Source organism: Sus scrofa, chromosome 3 (genome assembly GCF_000003025.6).
Source record: "Sus scrofa isolate TJ Tabasco breed Duroc chromosome 3, Sscrofa11.1, whole genome shotgun sequence".
Lineage (NCBI taxonomy): Eukaryota > Metazoa > Chordata > Mammalia > Artiodactyla > Suidae > Sus > Sus scrofa.
In genome coordinates this window covers 113,252,646-113,273,989 of record NC_010445.4, presented here as the reverse complement: position 1 = coordinate 113,273,989, position 21,344 = coordinate 113,252,646, and the positions used below count along the sequence as shown (strand labels likewise).

General features: G+C 40.3%; 1 protein-coding gene across 30 annotated transcripts in view; it reads right to left on the bottom strand.

The window, feature by feature from the left end:
* Nucleotides 1-21,344, bottom strand: part of DTNB (dystrobrevin beta) — a 247,849-nt gene that overhangs the window by 203,020 nt on the left and 23,485 nt on the right. For 29 of the 30 annotated variants that reach the window (XR_002342818.1, XR_002342817.1, XR_002342819.1 and 26 more), the window contains exons 2-3: nt 14,918-14,985; nt 1,207-1,287 (exon numbers count right to left, since the gene is read on the bottom strand). Coding sequence is in view for 26 of the 30 variants with exons in the window: in XM_021087742.1 (XP_020943401.1) it covers nt 1,207-1,287; nt 14,918-14,984 (148 nt within the window). In the remaining 4 variants the exon portion in view is untranslated. Of the gene's footprint in view, nt 1-1,206; nt 1,288-5,805; nt 5,913-14,917; nt 14,986-21,344 lie in introns of all 30 variants that reach the window. The other variant, XM_021087764.1, reaches the window with a different exon arrangement.

Sequence of the window (21,344 nt, the reverse complement as noted above, 5' to 3'; positions counted from 1 at the left end):
AAAAAGGGATGGTCTTTTCAATAAATAGGGTCAAGTAAACATACATATGGAGAAAACTGAAATATGACTCTGACTTAAACTCTACATCCGCACAAAATTTCAGGTGGATTGAAGAATTATGTGTGACAAAATGAAACTTCTAAAACCACACATCTTTTACTTGATATTACTGAAGCCACTAGTCTGGCTCAGGCCACACATGGACTACCGTGTTCCAAGAATAATTATGGAGAGAACTATAAGAATGGTAGCGGTTCCAGGACAGTGGTTTTCAAACTTTTTAACCACAAACCACAGAAATATATTTAAATCAACACACACACCCATCCAGATATATATTAAAAAATGTTTCACAAAATACCTTACCACATAAGCCACATTCTGACTTTTTTCTTTTTCTTTTTTTTTTTTTCTCCACTACATGCTTTAAATTCTGGCTACAGCCCACCAAAATGATTTCAGCAACTATTAATAGGTCATAACCCTTAATTTGAAAAACAATGCTTTGGGGAACCAGAGAAGAAATATGACTTCAGTCTAGGGTGGCATGGTAAACTCTTCAGAGAGAATTTTCAGCTAGGATTTTTGAGTAGAGCTGAAAGTAGTATAGAAGTATTTAGATCTAAAGTGACTTGCTCAAGGTCACATGTTTATAATAAATGGCAAAATGAGAAGCAAAACAGGTTTTCGCATTCTAAGGCTAATGTTCTTCCCATACACAAAACAGTTTTTCATTATTACACACAACACACATACATGAGGAAAGTACAGTAATTCTAAGTTAGTTCATCTGCGCATAAATTAAGAAAGATTTTATATACTGGCTTATATTAAGTTTAATCAATAATTTAATTTTTATTATACTTCTGTCAAAGTATTAGTTTTTCTTCTCCTCCAGAAGCTGATAAACTGTATTCATTTTACATAAAACTTTTCCTTAAAAACAGGGACCAGGAGAAATCAATTCTCCCACTTAAAGAATTAACACTATGCCAATCTCAAAAAATGGTTGCACTGAGTTCCTTAAATATTTTGAGGGACACTCAGAATAAAATACCAAGTTCTTTCCATTATGAAGCTCATATTCTGATAAATACTTAAGACAAAAATAATTCAAATAACATTACAATATGACTAAAAGGTATACAATCTTCTACGTGATCGAGCTCTATCCAACAATCACAGAAATGAGTAGAAATGACTTACGGTTGCATCGTTTTTGTACAAATCGTAATTTGCAAGCTGTTCTGTAAGTTGATAGTCGTATGACATCAAAATTTTGAGCACCTGAAAAAGGGCAAATAAAAAATCTTCAACTAGATTTATCATTTCACTTCTACCTGCTAGGGGAGTGACTGGTGCCATTGGGTTGGCACAGTCTATATACAATATATCAGGGTAGGTCTTCTTTGGTCAAAACGCAAAGTGGGGAGGAAGGGTTAGAAAGCCTTTCTGCATGCCCACCCCACACCAACCACTATCCCAGTAGTTCTGCCTACACCATACGGTCTGCTAGCCTAGGAGGACCATTCAAGGCCTGAGTGAATGAACAATATACTCAGCAAAGTGAAGCAATGTGGTATTGTAGGAAAGTTGCCAGCCTAGAGTCAGGAAAGCTAAATTCCAGGTTGTCTGATACCAACCATAGACCATGACCATGGCCCCATCGCATACCTCTTCTCAGCCTATGGCCTCACCTGTAAAAGGAGGGCCCGGGACCAGCTGATCTCTAAGGTCCCCTTCCACATCTGCGACAACCTGTATGTTTTTAAAAGGAACCACAACAGTATTTCCAAGCCAGTCCTTTTTTTTCTTTTTAGTGCCGCACCTGCGGCATATGGCCAGAGGTCGAAACGGAGCCACAGCTGCTGGCCTATGTCACAGCCACAGCAACACCAGATCCAAGTCGCATCTGCAACCTACACCACAGCAACGCCAGATCCTTAACCCACCGAGTGAGGCCAGGGATCAAATGCACACCCTCATGGATACTAGTTGGGTTCTTAACCCACTGAGCCACAACGGGTTAGGCCTGTATTTTATGTGCTTCTAGCACACGGCCCCTCCCCATCAAGAACTAAAGATTGTTACCCTCCATTTGCATCTGAGGACACTGTGACTGCCTTAGTGAACAGTGTGGCAGAAGTGACACCGCATGCCTTCCGATGACAGGCGATAAGAGGTGGCACCATTTGCCCTTGCTCTCACTCTCTCAGGATGCATGCCCTGGGAGCCTAGACACCACTGCTGTGAAGAAGCCCAAACTAGCTGGCGTGGAGAGACCTCACAGAGATGCGGATCCCCCGAGGAACTGAATCCATCAGCTCAAAGACAGCAGCAACTGCCAAACATGTAAGTGATCCAGCCCTGAGCCTTCCAGCCTCCCGAGTGAGGCCTCAGACACCACGCAGCGAAGTCAACACATCAGCTCTGGATGATCTTCTAATTTTAGACCCCAAAAAGGTATAAACAAAATAAATGTTTGGGGATAAGTGATACATAGCCATAGTAACTAGAACAAAGCCTAAATTGCATGAGACCATAAATCAAACTTTGTTTTCATTTCAAAATCTGCTGTAAAAGTCTCCTTGAATTTTAAAGCCAATTCAGGGAACTTTGGCATCCAACATGAGTTTTTTATTTCATCTGTGCTGCCTTTATAAGATCTGGCAGCAACTTTTGACTCAATAAAAGGAAAGTAAACTGGCACAGATTATCTTCTACCAATATTTACAGTTATCTCTTATTTCTGCTCATTTCACAGTAAAGGAAGAAAAAGGAAGGATTTTTGGTGAAAGTAATATTTACTGACCAAAATGTGAAGCAAGGGTTTCTCTTGACCTCACTTCAGTCAACCTTTATCATGATGTCACAATTAAAATTATTTCCTCCATCACCTGATTCTCACAAAATATCTATCCTTTATACATAAAACTATACAGTCCTATTTTTTTAATATAACGGCTTTATAGAAGTATAACTCACATAAAATTTGCTTTTCAAGTATTCGATTTAGTTGTGCAACCATCACCACAATCAATTTAGAAAATATTCATTATAGCAAAAAGAAACTTCTTCCCCTTATGAGTCATTCTGCTCATGTTTTAAAATTTTATTTTTTATTGAAGTACATTTCATTTATGTTGTATTCATTTCAGGTGTACAGAAAAGTGACTCAGTTATACATACATGTATATCTATTTTTTTCAGATTCTTTTCCCTTGTCAGTTATTATAAAATATTAGGTATAGTTCCCTGTGATATACAGTAGGTCCTGTTGGATATATATTTTGCCCATTTTTTTCTTTTTTTTTCTTTTTTTCTTTTTTAAAGGGTCACACAGGCAGCATATGGAGGTTCCCAGGCTAGGGATTAAATTGGAGCTGTAGCTGCCTGCCTACACCACAGCCACAGCAACGCAGGATACGAGCTGCGTCTATGACCTACACCACAGCTCACGGCAACGCCAGATCCTTAACCCACTGAGCAAGGCCAGGGATTGAACCTGCGTCTTCATGGATGCTAATCAGATTCGTTAACCGCTGAGCCACGATGGGAACTCCTATTTTGCCCATTTTTTTAATGGGTTGTCTTGTCTTCTCATTATTGAGTTTTAAGAGTTATTTACATGTTGTAGATACAAATCCTTTATGAGATATATGATTTGCAAATGCTTTCTCTCACTCTATGCGTAGTCATTTCACTTTCTTGGCCACACCTACTAGAGCACAAAAGCTTTTAATTTTTCTAAGTCCAACATATCTATTTGTTCTTTTGTCACTTGTGTTTTTGGTGACATACCCAGGAAGGCTTTGCCTAATCTAAGTTCATGAGATTGACACCCACATCTTCTTCTATGAGTTTCATAGTTTTAGCTCTTACATTTAGGTCTATGATATATTTTTAGTTAATTCATTATGTGGTGTGAGCCAGGGGTTCAAATCCGTTCTTTCACATACAGATATCCACTTGTCCTAGCACTATTTGTTCAAAAGACTATTCTTTCTTCATTAAATGGTCTTGGCATCCTTGTGAAAAATCAAGTGACCAAGGATTTATGGGTTTAATTCTGAACTTTCGATTCTATCCATTGATTATATGTCTAGCCTTATGCTAATATCACACAATAGGAATTATTGTGGCTTTGTCATTCTCAAATTTGGAAGTATGAGTCTTCCAACTTTGTTTTTCTGTTTTGAGATTGTTTTGGCTATTCTGGGTCCCTTAAATTTCCATATGAATTTTAGGAACAGTCCATTCATTCCTGCAAAGAAGCCAGCTTTTGAGTTTGTGTGTCAATTTAGAGAATACTGCCATCTTAATGATAAACCTTCTGATCCTTTAATACAAATTATCTTTTCATTTATTTAGGTCTTCCTTAATTTCTTTCTTTCAACAATGTTTTATAGTCTTTCAGGAGATCCTATTGTGGCTCAGCGGTAACAAACCCAACTAGCATGAGGATACAGGTTGATCCTGGCCCCACTCAGTGGGTTAAGGATCCGACACTGCTGTGAGCTACAGTATAGGTCACAGATATGGATCGGATCTGGTGTGGCTGTGGCTGTGGGGTAGGCCAGCAACTGTAGCTCCGATCTGACCCCTAGCCTGGGAACTTCCATATGCCCTGGGCACAGCCCTAAAAAGACAAAAAAAAAGCAATGTTTTGTTATCCTCAGAGTATAATTTTTACACTTCTTTTGTTGAATTTATTGTCTGATTTTCTTTTACTCATTTCTTAATATATCACTATCTCAGCCTAAATATTTTAAATTGGAACCATTAAAAAATAAATAAATAAATAAGAGTTCCCATCGTGGTGTAGTGGTTGACGAATCCGACTAGGAACCATGAGGTTGTGGGTTCGATCCCTGCCCTTGCTCAGTGGGTTGGCGATCTGGAGTTGCTGTGAGCTGTGGTGTAGGTTGCAGACGTGGCTCGGACCCCATGTTGCTGGGGCTCTGGTGTAGGCTGGCAGCTACAGCTCCGACTGGACCCCTAGCCTGGGAACCTCCATATGCCGCGGGAGCAGCCCAAGAAATGCAAAAAGACAAAATAAATAAATAAATTGGAACCATTAAATATTAATTATTCAAAGACCAAACCAAAGATTTTAAGAAAGAATGCTAGCAAATGTCCAAGGGCATTTAATAAATAACCGGTTGGTAAATCACTGTGGGTAATTTTAATGTCTACACATTTATTTTTATGAAATATTTTTATGAGAAACACTGAGTGAGAAAATGAGTGTGAAGAGCTAGGAAATGAAAGTTACACACACACACACCCTCCCCCGACCAAAGAGAAAGACTGCTAATCTAATTGATCTGATGGCAAGGTATTTTTTAGGCCATGTTTGCTAGTGAAGAAAAAGTCAGTGAACCTGGTGTAACTCACTTTCTCCAGTGCAGTTAGAGTCAGCTTTGGTACCACAAAAAAATGAAACAGAGCAGAGAGCATACAAGTCCACAGCTAACTAGTTTAGGAAAACAGGAAACTCTATGTGCTTCAGCCAAATCTGCTAGAAATCTCTACACTGAAATTTCAGGAACCAGTCAAGAATCAAGCATCAGTCAGATTTCCTTTGCCAGTGATCCTTATGAAGATACATCACTCTGAACCCAGTGACAAAAAAGCAGAGAGCATGATACAGAGTTCAGAAATTCTAAGAAGTCTTGGCCATAATATCATTTTTAAAAATCTAACAGCAATCTACATCCAAAAATAATGTCTAAAAGTTAAGATATAATCAAGACCCCCCCCCACTTGATTAAAGTATCAACATTCCACCAATCAGGTACTCACACTTCCCATACGTTTCCTTTCTTCCGGAGCAACCGTATTCCCTGATGTCCATAATGAGAATCCTCATCCACTGCTCAAGTACAGCTTTCACTTTTTAAATACTTCCCCTGTGTGTCACATTGATTTCCAATCAGAAAATATGGTGGTCTGACACACACAAAACAGAAAAGCCCCCAGTGAAGAAACTGAAATGACTGCATTATCCCTTTGGGAATTCTGAACTAGAAATGATTATTCTTTTTTTTTTTTTTTTTTTTGCTTTTTAGGGCCACACCCACGGCATATAGAGGTTCCCAGGCTAGGGGTCAAATCAGAGTTGCAGCTGCCAGCCTACACCACAGCCGCAGCAACACAGGAACCAAGCCATGTCTGCGACCTACACCACAGCTCATGGCAATGCCGGATCCTTTACACTGAGCGAGGCCAGGGATCGAACCTGCGTCCTCATGGATGCTAGTAAGATTCATTAACCGCTGAGCCACGAAGGGAACTCCAGAAACGCTTATTCTTCATTTTCCTTCATTTCAAGAATATTTCATTACAAGAAATACAGTAAAATGTCATTTTAATACTAATGTCAAACAATGTAAGGATGTGGCTCATCAAGAAATGGTACAGAGTCCTTACTAAATAATCAGAACTCTGGTCCCAGTTAGAAAGCCCAGAGAAATTTCTGAACAGATAGGAGACAATATGAGACACTGGCCACCCAAGAGGTACAGAAGAAAGAGAGGGAATGGATAAGAAAGGATTAACCCTTCTTTGCCCATTACAGCTCTCCTTATTCATGAGAATGGGATATGAAAATTCTACAGTAGAACCAAACCTCAGGGAAAGCAGAGTCAAATGGAAGGGTTTTTACTGTATCTGTTTCTGAAGACTCTGATCAAGATCTCCAGGGGAGGAAGCGGGAATCACCATTCTTTACAAAGGCCTGGAGAGAGTCTGATAATCAAGCTAGTTTTGGGAAACACAGGACTACCCAACTCAACTTAAAGGTCTGGCTCCCATACCTCTCAAATTTTACCTCACCCCCCACGCCACTCAGTCTGGACTACACATAATTACCCAAACATGCTGAGCCCTTTTGCCTCTGGACCTCTCTAGGTGAGACTGCCCCAGCCCCTCCTTCTCCACATCACTGGGCTGACTCAGCCCAGACATCACTTCCTCCCAGATTCCTTCCTGGACACCCCCTCCTTCTTCCGCCATCAGGGCTCCTACTGCCCTATCATTCCTTGTCCCCATTTCCAGGAAACCAAGATCCATGAAGACAGATACCATTTTACTGCTGTATTAGTCATTACTATATGCCCCAAAGTGGGATGTCATAAAACTGGCACCTAGATATTTACTGAATGAATAAATAATTGAAAATTAGGACATTAAAAGGACTCTGATTGGCTTTTCCCACCAAAATATGTAAAGTCAAAAGGTTAGACAAACTATCTAACTGTGGACACTAACAGAGGGAGATGATAAAAGCAGTGGGAAAGCCAGGTCCCTGTTCCTGTGTAAACCTGTTGGTGCTTTAAGCCTTCTTCAAGTAGGGCAGAGCGTTCCAAACTGTGTCGCAGGAAGACACAGGATTTGGTGGAGGTGCTTGGCAGAACAATGGGACGCCTAAGTAACCTTGCTAAAAAAGAATCGAACCAGAGAGATGAGGAGGAGGGAAGGAGAAAGGGGAGAAGAGATTATAGATCTAATAAATCTAAGTATAGTAACATTTCTGAATTGTCTGGAAACTTGTACAAGCACTTGTATTTAGGAAAAAAAATTTTTTTTAAATTAGTCTGAATAAGCAACAAATATGAACATGAATGACTTCCTCATTTTTTTCTTGGCAGTACAATTAGAAGCCCTAGGGACCAGAAATGAAGCCAGAGGTCCCAGGAGAGAGGAAGGTACAAATAAAACCAAGATCACTGAAGGGTGACTTTCTCAGTGGGTGAACTAGGAAAAAAAGCTTAAAAAATCCCACAAAAGGAAATGCTAGAAACACATGACTAGCTCCACCAAGATTTAGATTTAAATTTTTAAAAATCATGGCAAAGAAACCGATAATAAAATAGGCTGGATCAAACAAAAATTTATTACATAAAAATACTGTCTGATTTGTGGAGTTCAAAAGATAATTAAAATAGTATACATTTTATAAAGGAGGTTCTCAAAAACAATCTACTAGTCTTGTATTATTTTGCATAAAGTTATAAATATTGATAGGACTTAGACTTCATTTTAATTGATGTTAAAATTTTGAGGATAAGCACAAAAAAAAAAAAAAACAGAAAAAGAACATACAACTCACAACAAAGCAGAGGGAAAAAGTAGAATGGAAGGAAGGAAGCTCATGCATGGACGGAGGAAAAAAAAAACAGAGAAAGAACAAAATCGAAGCACAAAATAAAATGGAAGAAAAATGAAATTTATCAATACTCATTAAAAAAAAATTAAACAGAAGGAGTTCCTGAAATGGCACAATGGTAAGAATCCAACTGCAGGGAGCTCCCTTTGTGGATAAGTGGGTTAAGAACCCAACATGGTATCCATGAGGATGCAGGTTCAATCTCTAGCTTCACTCAGTGGGTTAAGGATCCGGCTTTGCCACAAGCTGTGTCACAGATCCAGCACTGCTGTGGCTGTGGTATAGGCCTGAAGCTGCAGCTCCAATTCAACTCCCAGCCTGGGAACTTCTATGTGCCACAGGTGCAGCCCTAAAAAGAAAAAAAAGAATCCAACCACAGTGGACTGGGTCACTGTGGAGTTTGGGATTCGATCCCCAGTCCAGAGCAGTGGGTTAAAGGTTCTGGTATTGCCAGCGTAGATCGCAGCTGTGGCTCAGATTCAATACCTGGCCCAGGAACTTGCATACGGCACATGTGCACAGCCATTACCTGCCCCCCCACCAAAAAGGATAAACAATAAATTCTTCAGTGAAAGAGTCAAAATTGTCACAATGGTTGGCTGTTGTTTTTTTTCTGATATTCTAACTTATGCAATCTATAGGAGACACACAAAAAAAGTAAGGATACAGAAAAAAATTTAAAGAATAAACCAGTAATTAAGATCAAGCAGTCAAATCAGTAAGGACAAAAAGATTTTAATAAAACATAACAAACTTGATCTAGATAATACAAAAATTATACACATTATTTTTTCAAGCATTCATGGAATATTTAGAAAAACATATAAGATTCTGGAATATCTCTCATTCCCTTACCCACAACCCAATTAAGATAAAATATTTTTTATAATTAAAACAGTCATTCATTTACAAATAAAAAAGGATACTTCTAAATAATTCATAGCAGAAATTAGAAAACAGATCTGATGATGAAAATAATATATATGGAAACATGTGATACAAAAATAGAAAATCATAGGAAAGTTTATTCTTCATTGCTTATATAAGAAAGAAAAAAAGTCTGAAAATAAATGACCTAAGTCAGAAAAACAATAGAACTCCCTAAAGTAGAAAAATGAAAACAATAAACTAGGTAATAGCATGAAATAATGAGGCAGAAAACAAAGATACACAGAGAGGATCAATAAAAGCCAAAAGTCCCTTGCAAAGACCAATAAAAGTGACGAAATTTTGGAAAAGGAAAAATAAAATCAGAACCTCTGAGCAGGAAGCTAGTATCAAGTATTTTGTAAACTCATCTAGAAAGCTTTTATTTTGGCACCAGAGTTGAGAAATTATTACCTTTCATTTTTCTTAGTAATTCTGTATCATGCAAAAATTATAAACTATCAAATTATTTCTATAGAAGTTATTTCTCTCCTCCTTGAATATTTATTGAGGCTACCATGATAAACACATGTGATTCACTCTCATGATGCTTAGAGTCTAAAAGATAAAATATTAAGTAAAGAAAAAATAATTTTATCACTATTCAAAACTGGCAGACACTCTAAAAAAACAGAAAGGCTTAAGAATATTATTGGAAGGCATAATAATAAAGCTAACACAAGATAAAAAAATACAACCTATCTAAATTGTTAAATTATTATGACTGCTTTCATACTACAACAGCAGAGTTGAGTAGCCATGACAGAAACTCATCATATGGCCAGCCAATCTAAAATATTTACCTTCCGGCCCTTTAAGAAAAAGACTGCTGGACCCAACATGATGTATGTTAAGAGAGTAAAGGATAAATATATATCACTACATCTCAAATATTTTAAAAAGGAGAAATATATTCATCTCCAGAGAAACAGAAAAACCACCAATAAAATTCAATACTCATTCATGATTTAAAGAAAATAATAGTAATAACTCTGAGTATGTTAGAACAGAAAAGTAGTTTCTTAATCAAAGGGTATACAACCTACAAAAAATATCATTTTAACAGTGAAATATTACATCCATTCCCATTCAAGTAAAAAATAGGGCCACTCTTAAATACACTATCTGCCATTCCATCAACTCTTAAATATAATATCTGAGGTCCTGACCAGTACAGTAGGTCACGAAAAAAAGGTATAAGGATTGCAAAAATAAGAGTCAAAACTGCCTTTCTTTAACAATGATATAATCCATAGAACGTACACCACCAAGAACGACCTCTAATGTAAACCAAAGACCGAGTGATAACGATGTTGTCAGCGTAGGTCCATCAATTTTAATGGATGCTCAGTCCGGTGGGGGTGTCGACAGTAAGGGAAGCTATGCAAGTGTCAGGGCAGGGGGTATCTATGAGATAGCTCTGTACCCTCCTCTTAATTTCATTTACTATGAACCTAAGACTGCTCTAAAAAAATTAAGTCTTTTTAAAAAATGATATACGTGTAGTTACCTACCCAAGCAAAAATCTATAAACTAACCATTATAAGTAATAAAAGAATGGATGGAGTTCCAGTCATGGCTCAGTGGTTAATGAAACTGACTAGAACCCATGAGGACACAGGTTCGATCCCTGGCCTTGCTCAGTGGGTTAAGGATCTGGTGTTGCCGTGAGCTGTGGTGTAAGGTCTCAGACTTGGCTTGGACCCCACATTGCTGTGGCTCTGGTGTAGGATGGCGGCTCCAGCTCCGACTGGACCCCTAGCCTGGGAACCTCCATATGCCACAGGTTCAGCCCTAAAAAGACAAAAGACAAAAAAAAAAAAAAAAGTAATAAAAGAATGGAGATTCGATCCCTGGCCTCGCTCAGTGGGTTCAGGATCTGGCATTGCCATAAGCTGTGGTGTAGGTTGCAGACGCAGCTCGAATCTGGTGTTGTTGTGGCTGTTGTGTAGGCCGGCAGCTGTAGCTCCAATTTGACCCCTTGCCTGGAAACCTGCAGCCCTCAAAAAAAGAAAAAGACAAATAAATAAATAAATAAGAATGGAGAAAGACAATTGGATTCAAATGGGGGGGAGGGATTCAAAATTGACACAATAAAATCAACTCAGCACCTTGATGATAGGACCGAGTCAGAAGGCTGGCTAAAGGTGATTTCTGTCTCCTTAGAAGGCTGGAGATTTGGGGTGATGCTGGAAATAAGTGGGACTTCCACCAACAGATACCATTGCTACCAATGCAATTCCTTCTGTAAAATAATTGAGGAGACTCAAGAAGCCACACCCATCAAACATCTCCCAGACTGTCCACGGCCTTGACTTTGTTACAAAGAATGGTAATTTATACAAGTTATGTGTCAGGGTGGTAACATGCACTAAGCAATAAACCCAATTCCTGGCAGAATACCCAACTTCTACTGCAAATATCTACCCTAGTCAAGATCTCTCACGTGCCCATGTGAGCACACCCCAGATAATTCTTAGCATTAAGAATTATTATTTGGCTTCCATTTTTTTCGGTTTCCCTTTAAAATGTAAGCTGTATGAGAGCAGTCAGGGACTGTTTGTGCTCCCCTATAATCCCAGCACCTAGAATGGTAAGGCTATGAATGTAAGATACTCAGTAAACGTGTTACAAACTAAATGAAAAGATGGCCCCTATGCTGAGTCTGGAAGGGAGGCCAGAGCAACAAGCCTGCTGAAGGAGGAGGCGACCCCATTAAGCGACAGCAAAGGGACCTTAAAACCACCGTCTCTCTGGGGGAGAGCCAGTTCCGTGTTGCTGGGTAATGACACAGCATGTGATGGAAACCGGGAACTCGGGAGCCAAGGAAGAGTCCAGAAGGGCCTCATTCGGCACGTCGAGGAGTTTGGGCTTCCTCAGTTCCGTGCTAAGGAGCGCAGAGGGATTTCAGAAAGAGTAACTTCAATTTATATATAGTTCAGTCTGGCAGCAGCAGGGATCCTCAAGTTGAGCATGTCAAGACTCAAGGAAGGGATCAGAAACCAACTGTTTTAGTTCAGAAGAGTGACAATAACAAAAATATTGATAAGAAACATGGCTAACCACATTAAATAAATACCTACTGTTCTGGGACGAGCACAGTGCTAAGTGCTTTCGTCATGTTTATCTCCTCCGATCTTCACGATAATTCTATGAAGCAGGTACAATTCCCATTTTACAGATAAGGAAAGTGTAGCACAGAAAGAAAAGGTAAGTCGTCAAAGGTGATACAGCCAGGAAGTGAGAGAGCCAAGATCCACACCCGGGCAGTCAGACTGCAGAGCCTGGATGCAAAGCCATTACGGCAGGAGGAAGAGACGGAGTCAAGACTCACCTCTGAGGGAAAATTCAGCTGTACTTTAGAGATAGAGGGTGGGGTAGAGAGAAGAGACTCCAAGGTGTCTGGCTTAGATGACTAGCAGTTAGAGACTCAAAACAACGAAAAAGTCCTCAAAGGTCACCCAGACCAACTGCCTGACCAATGCCAAAAGTTTCTTCTCTGCCACCCCGGACTAACAGTTATCTAGGCTATGCCTAACAGGACAACACAGGTCTGAGCTGAGTCAAACACTGCCTCCTATTACTACGACTCCAAAGATTTAAAACATCTTGAGAGTTGAAAGGGTCTTCTGAGACTTCCTCGGCTGATTTTCACTGTATGATATACAGAATTCTAGGATTCTGCACTCACCCCCCGGGGCATCTCAGGCTGACTCCTGCTTCTCCACCCTGGCCTCAACCAAGCAGAACCAATTTTATGACACTCAGGCTGAAGGTCCGAGCAAGGAGCACAACGCTTTTAAAACGTTCCACCCCAGTGCACCCAGCGTCATGCTGGCCCGCTCCACTGCCACCTGCTGCTCAGCCACATCCGCACCACCCAGCATGGCTGGCAAAGCACACAGGCTAAGTGCTGAGGAGAGGGACCAGCTGCAGCCAAACCCGCGGGCAGTAGGGTGGAACGAGCTGGAAGGCTGGATGCCATCTTCAAGCAGTTTCATTTCAAAGACTTCAATGGGGCTTTTGGCTTTACGACGAGAGGGGCTCTGCAGGCTGAGACACTGGGCCACACTCTGAATGGTTTAACCTGTGCAAGGTCCACCACACCCTGAGCAGCCTCGAGTGTGTGGGCCTTTCGGAATGGGACTAACCCTGGCCGCTTCATCAAGCAGGGACATGGACCCTGCCCTTCCTCTCTGAGTTCTTCAGGGGGAAGCAGGGGCTGAACTGGGGAGCCAGAGAGGGAACTGGGGAGCCCCAAGGTGTTGCTGCAGTCAAAACTGCCAAATGGACTGTGCTGCCTCCATACAGGGGCAAGTCCTTGCCATGGAAGGAAAGGCCAGCATTGCTGTCAATACCTGGAACTTAGACCGTTTTTCCCCACATCACTCTCTCCCTCCTTGGGACTCCTGCATGGGCACTGATTTGAATAAGAGCTCCCCTCTCCTTACAACTTCCTAGCAACAGCAGTGATTTCCTTCCTAGGTCGTGACTTGCTCCCTTTCTAATTCATTTCCCAGGAAGCTGAGCTAGAAGCTGTGTCTAAGATAAACAAAGTCTTCGCTTAGAAACCAGGACCCTCAAGTCATCCTCATCCTATGTGACAGAAACACATGTGCTTTTATGCCTCAAATAAAGTCTTTGTCCCACTTGGCAAAAAATAAATAAAATTTAAAAAACAAAGAAATAGCAACAACAACAACAACAAAAAAGACAAAAAAATTAAAAAAAAAAATTTAAAAAACAGAAGGTGTCACAACCACTGATATAGGCAAATAAGCTTATTGCATGGCCCAGGAATTTGAGGTTCATCAAGTGTGAGCACACTCATCAAGGTCACACAGTCAAGGTCACATAGACAAGTAATCACAGAGAAAAACAATACTTCAAATACTGAGAACTGCCCCCCTCCTCCCGGCCATCTTTTTCTTGGAGTTTTATATAAGAAATATATACAGGAGTTCCCGTCGTGGCACAGTGGTTAACGAATCCGCCTAGGAACCATGAGGTTGCGGGTTCGGTCCCTGCCCTTGCTCAGTGGGTTAACGATCCGGTGTTGCCGTGAGCTGTGGTGTAGGTTGCAGACGCAGCTCGGATCCCATGTTGCTGTGGCTCTGGCGTAGGCCGGGGGCTGCAGCTCCGATTGGACCCCTAGCCTGGGAACCTCCATATGCTGCAGGAGTGGCCCAAGAAATAGCAAAAAGACAAAAAAAAAAAATATATATATATATATATACACATAGCATATAGGAATGTGTAAGAATAAATAAGACTGGGGAAATAATTAAAATAATAATAATAAAATAAAATTATTATTCTAAAAAAATAATACAGTGCACAAAAAAAAGACTAAATAAGAAATACATAAGAACTTTTTAACAGAAGATTTTAAAGTGTATATAGTTAAATATACCAAAGGAAACATTCATGCTTTTAATTTTTCTTACAGCACTAAGTGTTGTCCTAACAGTCCTCTCCACCTTAGAATCTGTATCTAGTGTAGGGTCCTTAGATAATGTATTAATTATTTATCACCACAGGCAAGCTCATGGTAATGGAGTCACAGCGCGAAGTCTGAACTGACTGGCGCGTCTTCAACTCACAGATACTCCAGGTTAACATTTCTGCTTATTATTTATGAGCTTGCTTAAAAAAGCAAGTCATTTCAATTAAAACGTATGCTCTGGCTCGGGCTCCAACTCCGTGATACTTTAACTCCCATTCTTCTTTCCTAAAGCTTGTTAATAGAAAACTTCTAACTGATTAAAGCTGATGAGGGGGCGGAAAAAGCCAAGGGTTCCAGGAGCACGCCAGACTCACGCATTTCTATGAACAGCTGCCTCTTCTCCGCCATGGTCTTCCGCTTGTTCCCACTTTCCTCAATCATCCTAGAGACAGAGAAGGACACAATAAGCCAATGCGCAATTGGACAACTCCACCATCGCTTATCATTCTATGGTGAAGAGGGACAGGAAACCAAGTTGTGTTTGCACACATTAAAGAGAGTTCCGGTAAAAAGAAAGTAGAAGCCAGAAACAGAAGACAAACTACTGGTCCTTTATTTGATAACTTCTAAATATTATAAAGGCAATTCTTTTTTTTTTTTTAGGGTCGCACCCAAGGCATATGGAAGTTCCCAGAGTAGGGGTCAAATCAGAGCTACAGCTTCTGGCCTACACCACAGCCACAGCAACTCGGGATCCGAGCTGAGTCTGTGACCTACACCACAGATCAAGGCAACGCTGGATCCTAAACCCACTGAACAAGGCCAGGGGTGGAACCCACATCTTCATGGACACTAGTGAGATTCATTTCTGCTGCACCACAACGGGAACTCCCTACAAAGGCAATTTTTAAATGAGCTCATACACTTGCTGTGCTGAAAATATGGGGCTATGTCTTATTTCTAAATTTATTTTTTCCGCAGAGTCCTGAATTAGGTAAGTCAGTTTCCTAGACACCTTTCGTTTTACAGATAAACATGTTACTAAATATAATTTAGAAAATAATTATAATGAAAGGCTATAACAAAGAACATAAGGATAATCAGCTTACATATAAAAGATATAAATACAATATTCTATTTTAAATACTAAACAATACTAAACAAAAAAGGTATTCATCCCCAAAGTCAAAGAACTCCTAAACACAACTTTTTTTATCACATGGTAATAGTAGTTTACATTTATAGACTTAGGCTATTCCACTCTACCTTGCTAAAACTCTGTCCATGCATTATCTCATTAATCCTGCCAACAATCCTAGGTGCTGGTATTATTATTATTATCCTCGTCTTACAGATTAGAAAACAGATGCCGAGAAAAGAAAACTAACTTGCTCAAGGGCACACAACTCAGAAACAGTGAAGTGGAATCCCAACTCTTTAATTCAACTTCTTTCATAATTGTTGCCTCTTAGAAGCATATTTTCAAATCTCTACGCCTAAAATACTAGAACACAAAAAGCCCACTGCATGGACCCTACTGTTGCAAAATTTATGACAATTTCAGCCTAATTCTACCTTACTCTATGAAGAAAAAATATCTAGACAAATAGCATAAGCTAAATAATTTCCCTAAGCAGATTAAACTGCTGTAAATCATGGAGTAATTTACATAACATATTCTCATATATGTTAGAATTACAAATTAAATGATGACTACACAAATTCTATATCCATTAAAGGGAAGTAGTTTAGTTAAATATATATCCTAAAGAAAATTTAAAATGTTGGAGTTCCCGGAGTTCCTGTCGTGGCGCAGTGGTTAACGAATCTGACTAGGAACCATGAGGTTGCGGGTTCGGTCCCTGCCCTTGCTCAGGGGGTTAACGATCCGGCGTTGCCATGAGCTGTGGTGTAGGTTGCAGACTCGGCTCGGATCCCGCGTTGCTGTGGCTCTGGCGTAGGCCGGTAGCTCCAGCTCCGATTCAACCCCTAGCCTGGGAACCTCCATATGCCGCGGGAGCGGCCCAAGAAATGGCAAAAAGACAAAATAAAATTAAAAAATTTAAAAAAAGTTAGGAGTTCTCATCGTGGCTCAGTGGTTAACGAATCTGACTAGCATTCATGAGGACATGCGTTCGATCCCTGGCCTTGTTCAGTGGGTTAAGGATCCGGCGTTGCCGTGAGCCGTGGTGTAGGAGAGCAGCTAGAGCTCCAATTGGACCCCTAGCCTAGGAAACTCCATGTGCCGAGGGTGCTGCCCTAAAAAAGAAAAAAAAAAAGTCCTCACAGAAGAAAAGTCACAGATGAACTGATATAATACTTCAGGAGGTGTCTAAGAAAATTTAAAATGTAAATATATTTCTCAACATTCTGTAATTCATATTTTGATCATTAAAACCAGCCCTTTCCTAGATCACTGAAATGTACCAAAGAGGCTTCAGTACACATAATGGTTCCTAAACAATCTGCCCTCCTAGAGGAAAGATTTAAACATGGAGAAAGTAAGCCAAAGAAAAAGCAGTCAGCAACAGCAAAAATATAATGAAATCTAGGTCCCGGAGTCAAAAAAAAGGAGTTGGTACCAGTAGCCTATAACTACAAAGAAAAAAAGATATTCAAAAGCCCACTCCCTCCCCCCAGTGCTGATCTTTCACTGAGTAATACAAAATTTAAATGCTGAATACAGATTGAAACAGAGAATCATAATGTCCTTTTTTGTTCTTTGTGTGTGTGTGTGTGTGTGTGTGTGTGTGTGTGTGTCTTTTTAGGGTCACACCTGTGGCATATGGAGGTTCCCAGGCTAGGGGTCCAATCTGAGCTGTAACCACCGTAACCACCGGCCTACGCCAGAGCCACAGCAACGTGGGATCCAAGCCTCATCTGTGCCCTACACCACAGCTCACAGCAACACCGGATCCCCAGCCCACTGAGCAAGGTTGGGGATTGAACCCATGTCCTCATGGACACTAGCTGGGTTCCTTAACCACTGAGCCACGAAGGGAATTCCTGCTTTTGCTATTTCTTTACATCACTTTTTCTCAATGTAGGATCTAGAATTTCTAGAGATCCTTAAGTTCTTTGTGACAGTTTTCTAAATTTTGTCTCTATTTCCAGATTAATCTTGAAAAAATTAATATAAACATATTCTGGATCATCTGGATGATCACCAAACTACAAGTACTGCCAATGTCACTTCACAGCCCACATCTGCACATGTGATTACTTGGTACTGGAAGCAGGGGCACTCCTAAAGCAAATTAGAGAAACTATACGGCCCTGGACCAGAGCTGACCTGCTACCTGCTTATGCAAATAACGTTTTACTGGAACACAGCCACACCTACTCATTTTTGTATTGTCTATGGATGCTTTCGTGCTACAATGGCAGAGTTGAACAGTTGCAACAGAGAGCATCTGGCATGCAAAGCCTAAAATATTTACTATCTGGTCCTGTAAGAAAACGCAGGCCAACCCAACACAAAGCAACAGTAATTAATATTGCATTACGACACAAGTCTGGCTGCAATTAGATTTGCATGTCCCCGCTGTCAAAAAGATAAATATCATCCCACAAGGGTTTGAGTTGCAGTTCCGTTACTAGAAGTTTATCTTTGGCAATTGCTTCAATCACTCTACAATTCTTTTCTCATTACTGAAATGGCATACAAAGTATATGTACTTCACTACCCTTCAGCTGACAAATATTTACTGAGCCACTCTTATGTGCCTCTTGTGGCAGGCACATCTAGAGGTACTGGAAATACTAGAGTCCTCACCTGTATGTAGCTTATATTCTCATGAGGGGATTAAAAGCAGTAATTCACTTATTTTCTTTCTTTCTCTCTCTCTTTCTTTCTTTTTAGGGCCACACCAGAGGCACATGGAGGTTCCCAGGCTAGGGGCCGAATCAGAGCTGTAACGGCCGGCCTAAGCCAAAGCCACAGCAACGCAGGATCTGAGCCATGTCTTCGACCTACACCACAGCTCATGGCAACGCCGGATCCTTAACTCAATGAGCAAGGCCAGGGATTGAACCTGTGTCCTCATGGATACTAGTCAGATTCGTTTCCACTGAGCCACATTGGGAACTACCAGTAATTCATTTAGACATTGCTTGGCCTAAGGTAAGCACACGACAAATGGTAGTTACTATTCTTACAACCACTACAATGGTAATTTATAGTAATCTACTGAGGAAAGTCACATTTGTAATTAATGATACTATGACAGACATCAATTCGATGTTACTTTAAGAAAGTTCTTGGACTTTTTTGAAACTAATAAAGTACAAAGTAAACACTTCAGAAATGTCATGATCTGACAAAAATGTTGATATCTTTAAGTCATGCAGACAATTTCTACAAACCTGAGAATAAAACATACATGAGAACAGAGTAAGATACCATGAAATAAATGGTCATCCCATCAACAAACCAACAATGCACAAAACTTTTTAAGAAATCTGTTTCACAGACTGGGTTTGAATTTTGTGTTATTGTTAAAACTTGTACTATACTCACACTTACTACAAATTCAATTACATGAAAGACAGAGAGAGGGAGGGAGGGAGAGAGAGAGAGAGAGGGAGGGAGGGAGGGAGAGAGAGGGAGGGAGGGAGGGAGAGAAGCATTTAAGTGGACGGGCAACTCCCCGCTGCAGCACCTGTCCCAGGGGAACGTGCAGAAGGGAGAACGTGAATCTGCAGCCCCTGCTCGGTCTCTGCTCCCTCTGGACTCTGACAGAGGAGGAAGCACCCCCTTTTCTTCCTTTCTCTTCTCTGTTTTCAAAAACATAAGCCCTAAACACAAGCCAGCTGCTATCTGGTGTTCAACTAAAGGAAAAGTAACCAGTTCCAACATGAAGGAAAAAAGGGCCACGCCAGACTTACTGGCAAGTCCTTGGGCTCACCACTGGGGTATAAGTTCTGAGGACATTTCAAAAGGAATTCGTAACTGTATTAGATTTCCCCTGTATGTTATTCCTTCGTTTGAGAAACCAACTTCCAGCAAAGATTTGACTCCAGTGTATGAAAGATAATTAAGATATGCACAGCTATAAGGATCTGGCAGTGACACTTCAGAAACAAGGCTCCCGATGTGTCAACTGCTTTAGGAAATTATAAATGTACAGTCAGTTTCTTAAAAGTTGGTAAGACTGTTCATAGCAAAGGAAAACTCAGAAAATTCAGAGCCATGGTATAAGGCTAAGCATAATCAGTTCTTTTAAAAATAATTATGAAATATAAACTACACACCAGGAGTTCCCGTCGTGGCTCAGTGGTTAGCGAATCCGACTAGGAACCATGAGGTTGCAGGTTCGATCCCTGGCCTTGCTCAGTGCGTTAAGGATCCAGCGTTGCCGTGAGCTGTGGTGTAGGCCAGCGGCTACAGCTCCGATTGACCCCTAGGCTGGGAACCTCCATATGCCTCGGGAGCAGCCCAAGAAACGGCAAAAAAAGACAAAAAAAAAAAAAAGGCAACACACCAACTTGCTCACGACATACTGACAAAATTTAAACAAACTGTATTTATGTTGCAATAACAATTTTTTAACCATCATGTATGTATATGAAAAAAGACTAAAAATAAATTTCTAGTAAGGTGTGGAGTTTTTTATCCCTCAAGTTTTGATTTATCACTGTGGTTTGGCAATTTTTTTTTCTTTTTCTTTGCTTTTTAGGGCCGCAGGTGCAGCATATGGAAGTTCCCAGGCTAGGGGCTGAATCAGAGCTATAGCTGCCAGCCTACACCACAGCTACAGCTAGGCCAGATGGTTAACCCACTGAGTGAGGCCAGGGATGGAACCCACCTCCTCATGGATACCAGTCAGGTTCATTTCTGAAAAGCACAGCGGGAACTCCAGCAAATTTTAGAACATTTAATATATTTGATGTTTGTACAGTTGGCCCTTGAACAACATGAGTTTGAACTGTGTCTGTCCACTTACATGGGAGTTTTTTCAATAAACACACTGAAGAAGTTCCCTTGTGACTCAGCAGGTTAAGGATCCGGCACTGTCACTGCAGTGGCTCTGGTTCTGCAGTGGCACGGGTTCTATCCCAGGCCCAGGAACTTCCACCTGCCACGGATGTGGCCAAAATAAATATATAAGTAAATAAATAAATAATACACTGAAACATTTTTGGAGATTTGTGACTATTTGAAAAAACTCACAGACCAACTGCATAGCTTTCCCTTTTCTAACTGGAGAACCTTCCCATCAGCCTATCATCATAGGTTAAGTGTTTTTGTTTCTACTGCAACAATGTTTTCAATACTGCATAACGAATATGACTGTAACCCTGTATGCCATGAAAATCTTATAATGCTTCATTCACTAGTGTGTAGGCGAGGCTACCGTGAAGTGGTCCTATTGATTACACTAGACTAATAAAGCAATTATACTGCTGCTCCTTCATTACCAGTACATGAACCGTTACACTTGTAAATAAATACGAATTTCTTTTTCACATTATCTTTTCATTTCTGATGGTTTGTCCTAGTGTTATGTATAGTATCTACAATGTTTTGTATCATACAAGAGAATACTGATATAGGTACTGACAGACAATTCATATAGACTAAAGTTTACATCTTGTGAACAGATGCCAAACTTTCAGTATCAATATATACCGTATTGTAAATATATTTTCTCTTCCTTATCATTTTCTTTTTTTAATCATTCCTTTTTATTGCAGTTCAGCTGATTTATAAACTTGTATTAGTTCCATAATACACATATATCCATTCTTTTTTGACTCTTTTCCCATATGGGTTATTACAGAATACTGAGTAGAGAGTTC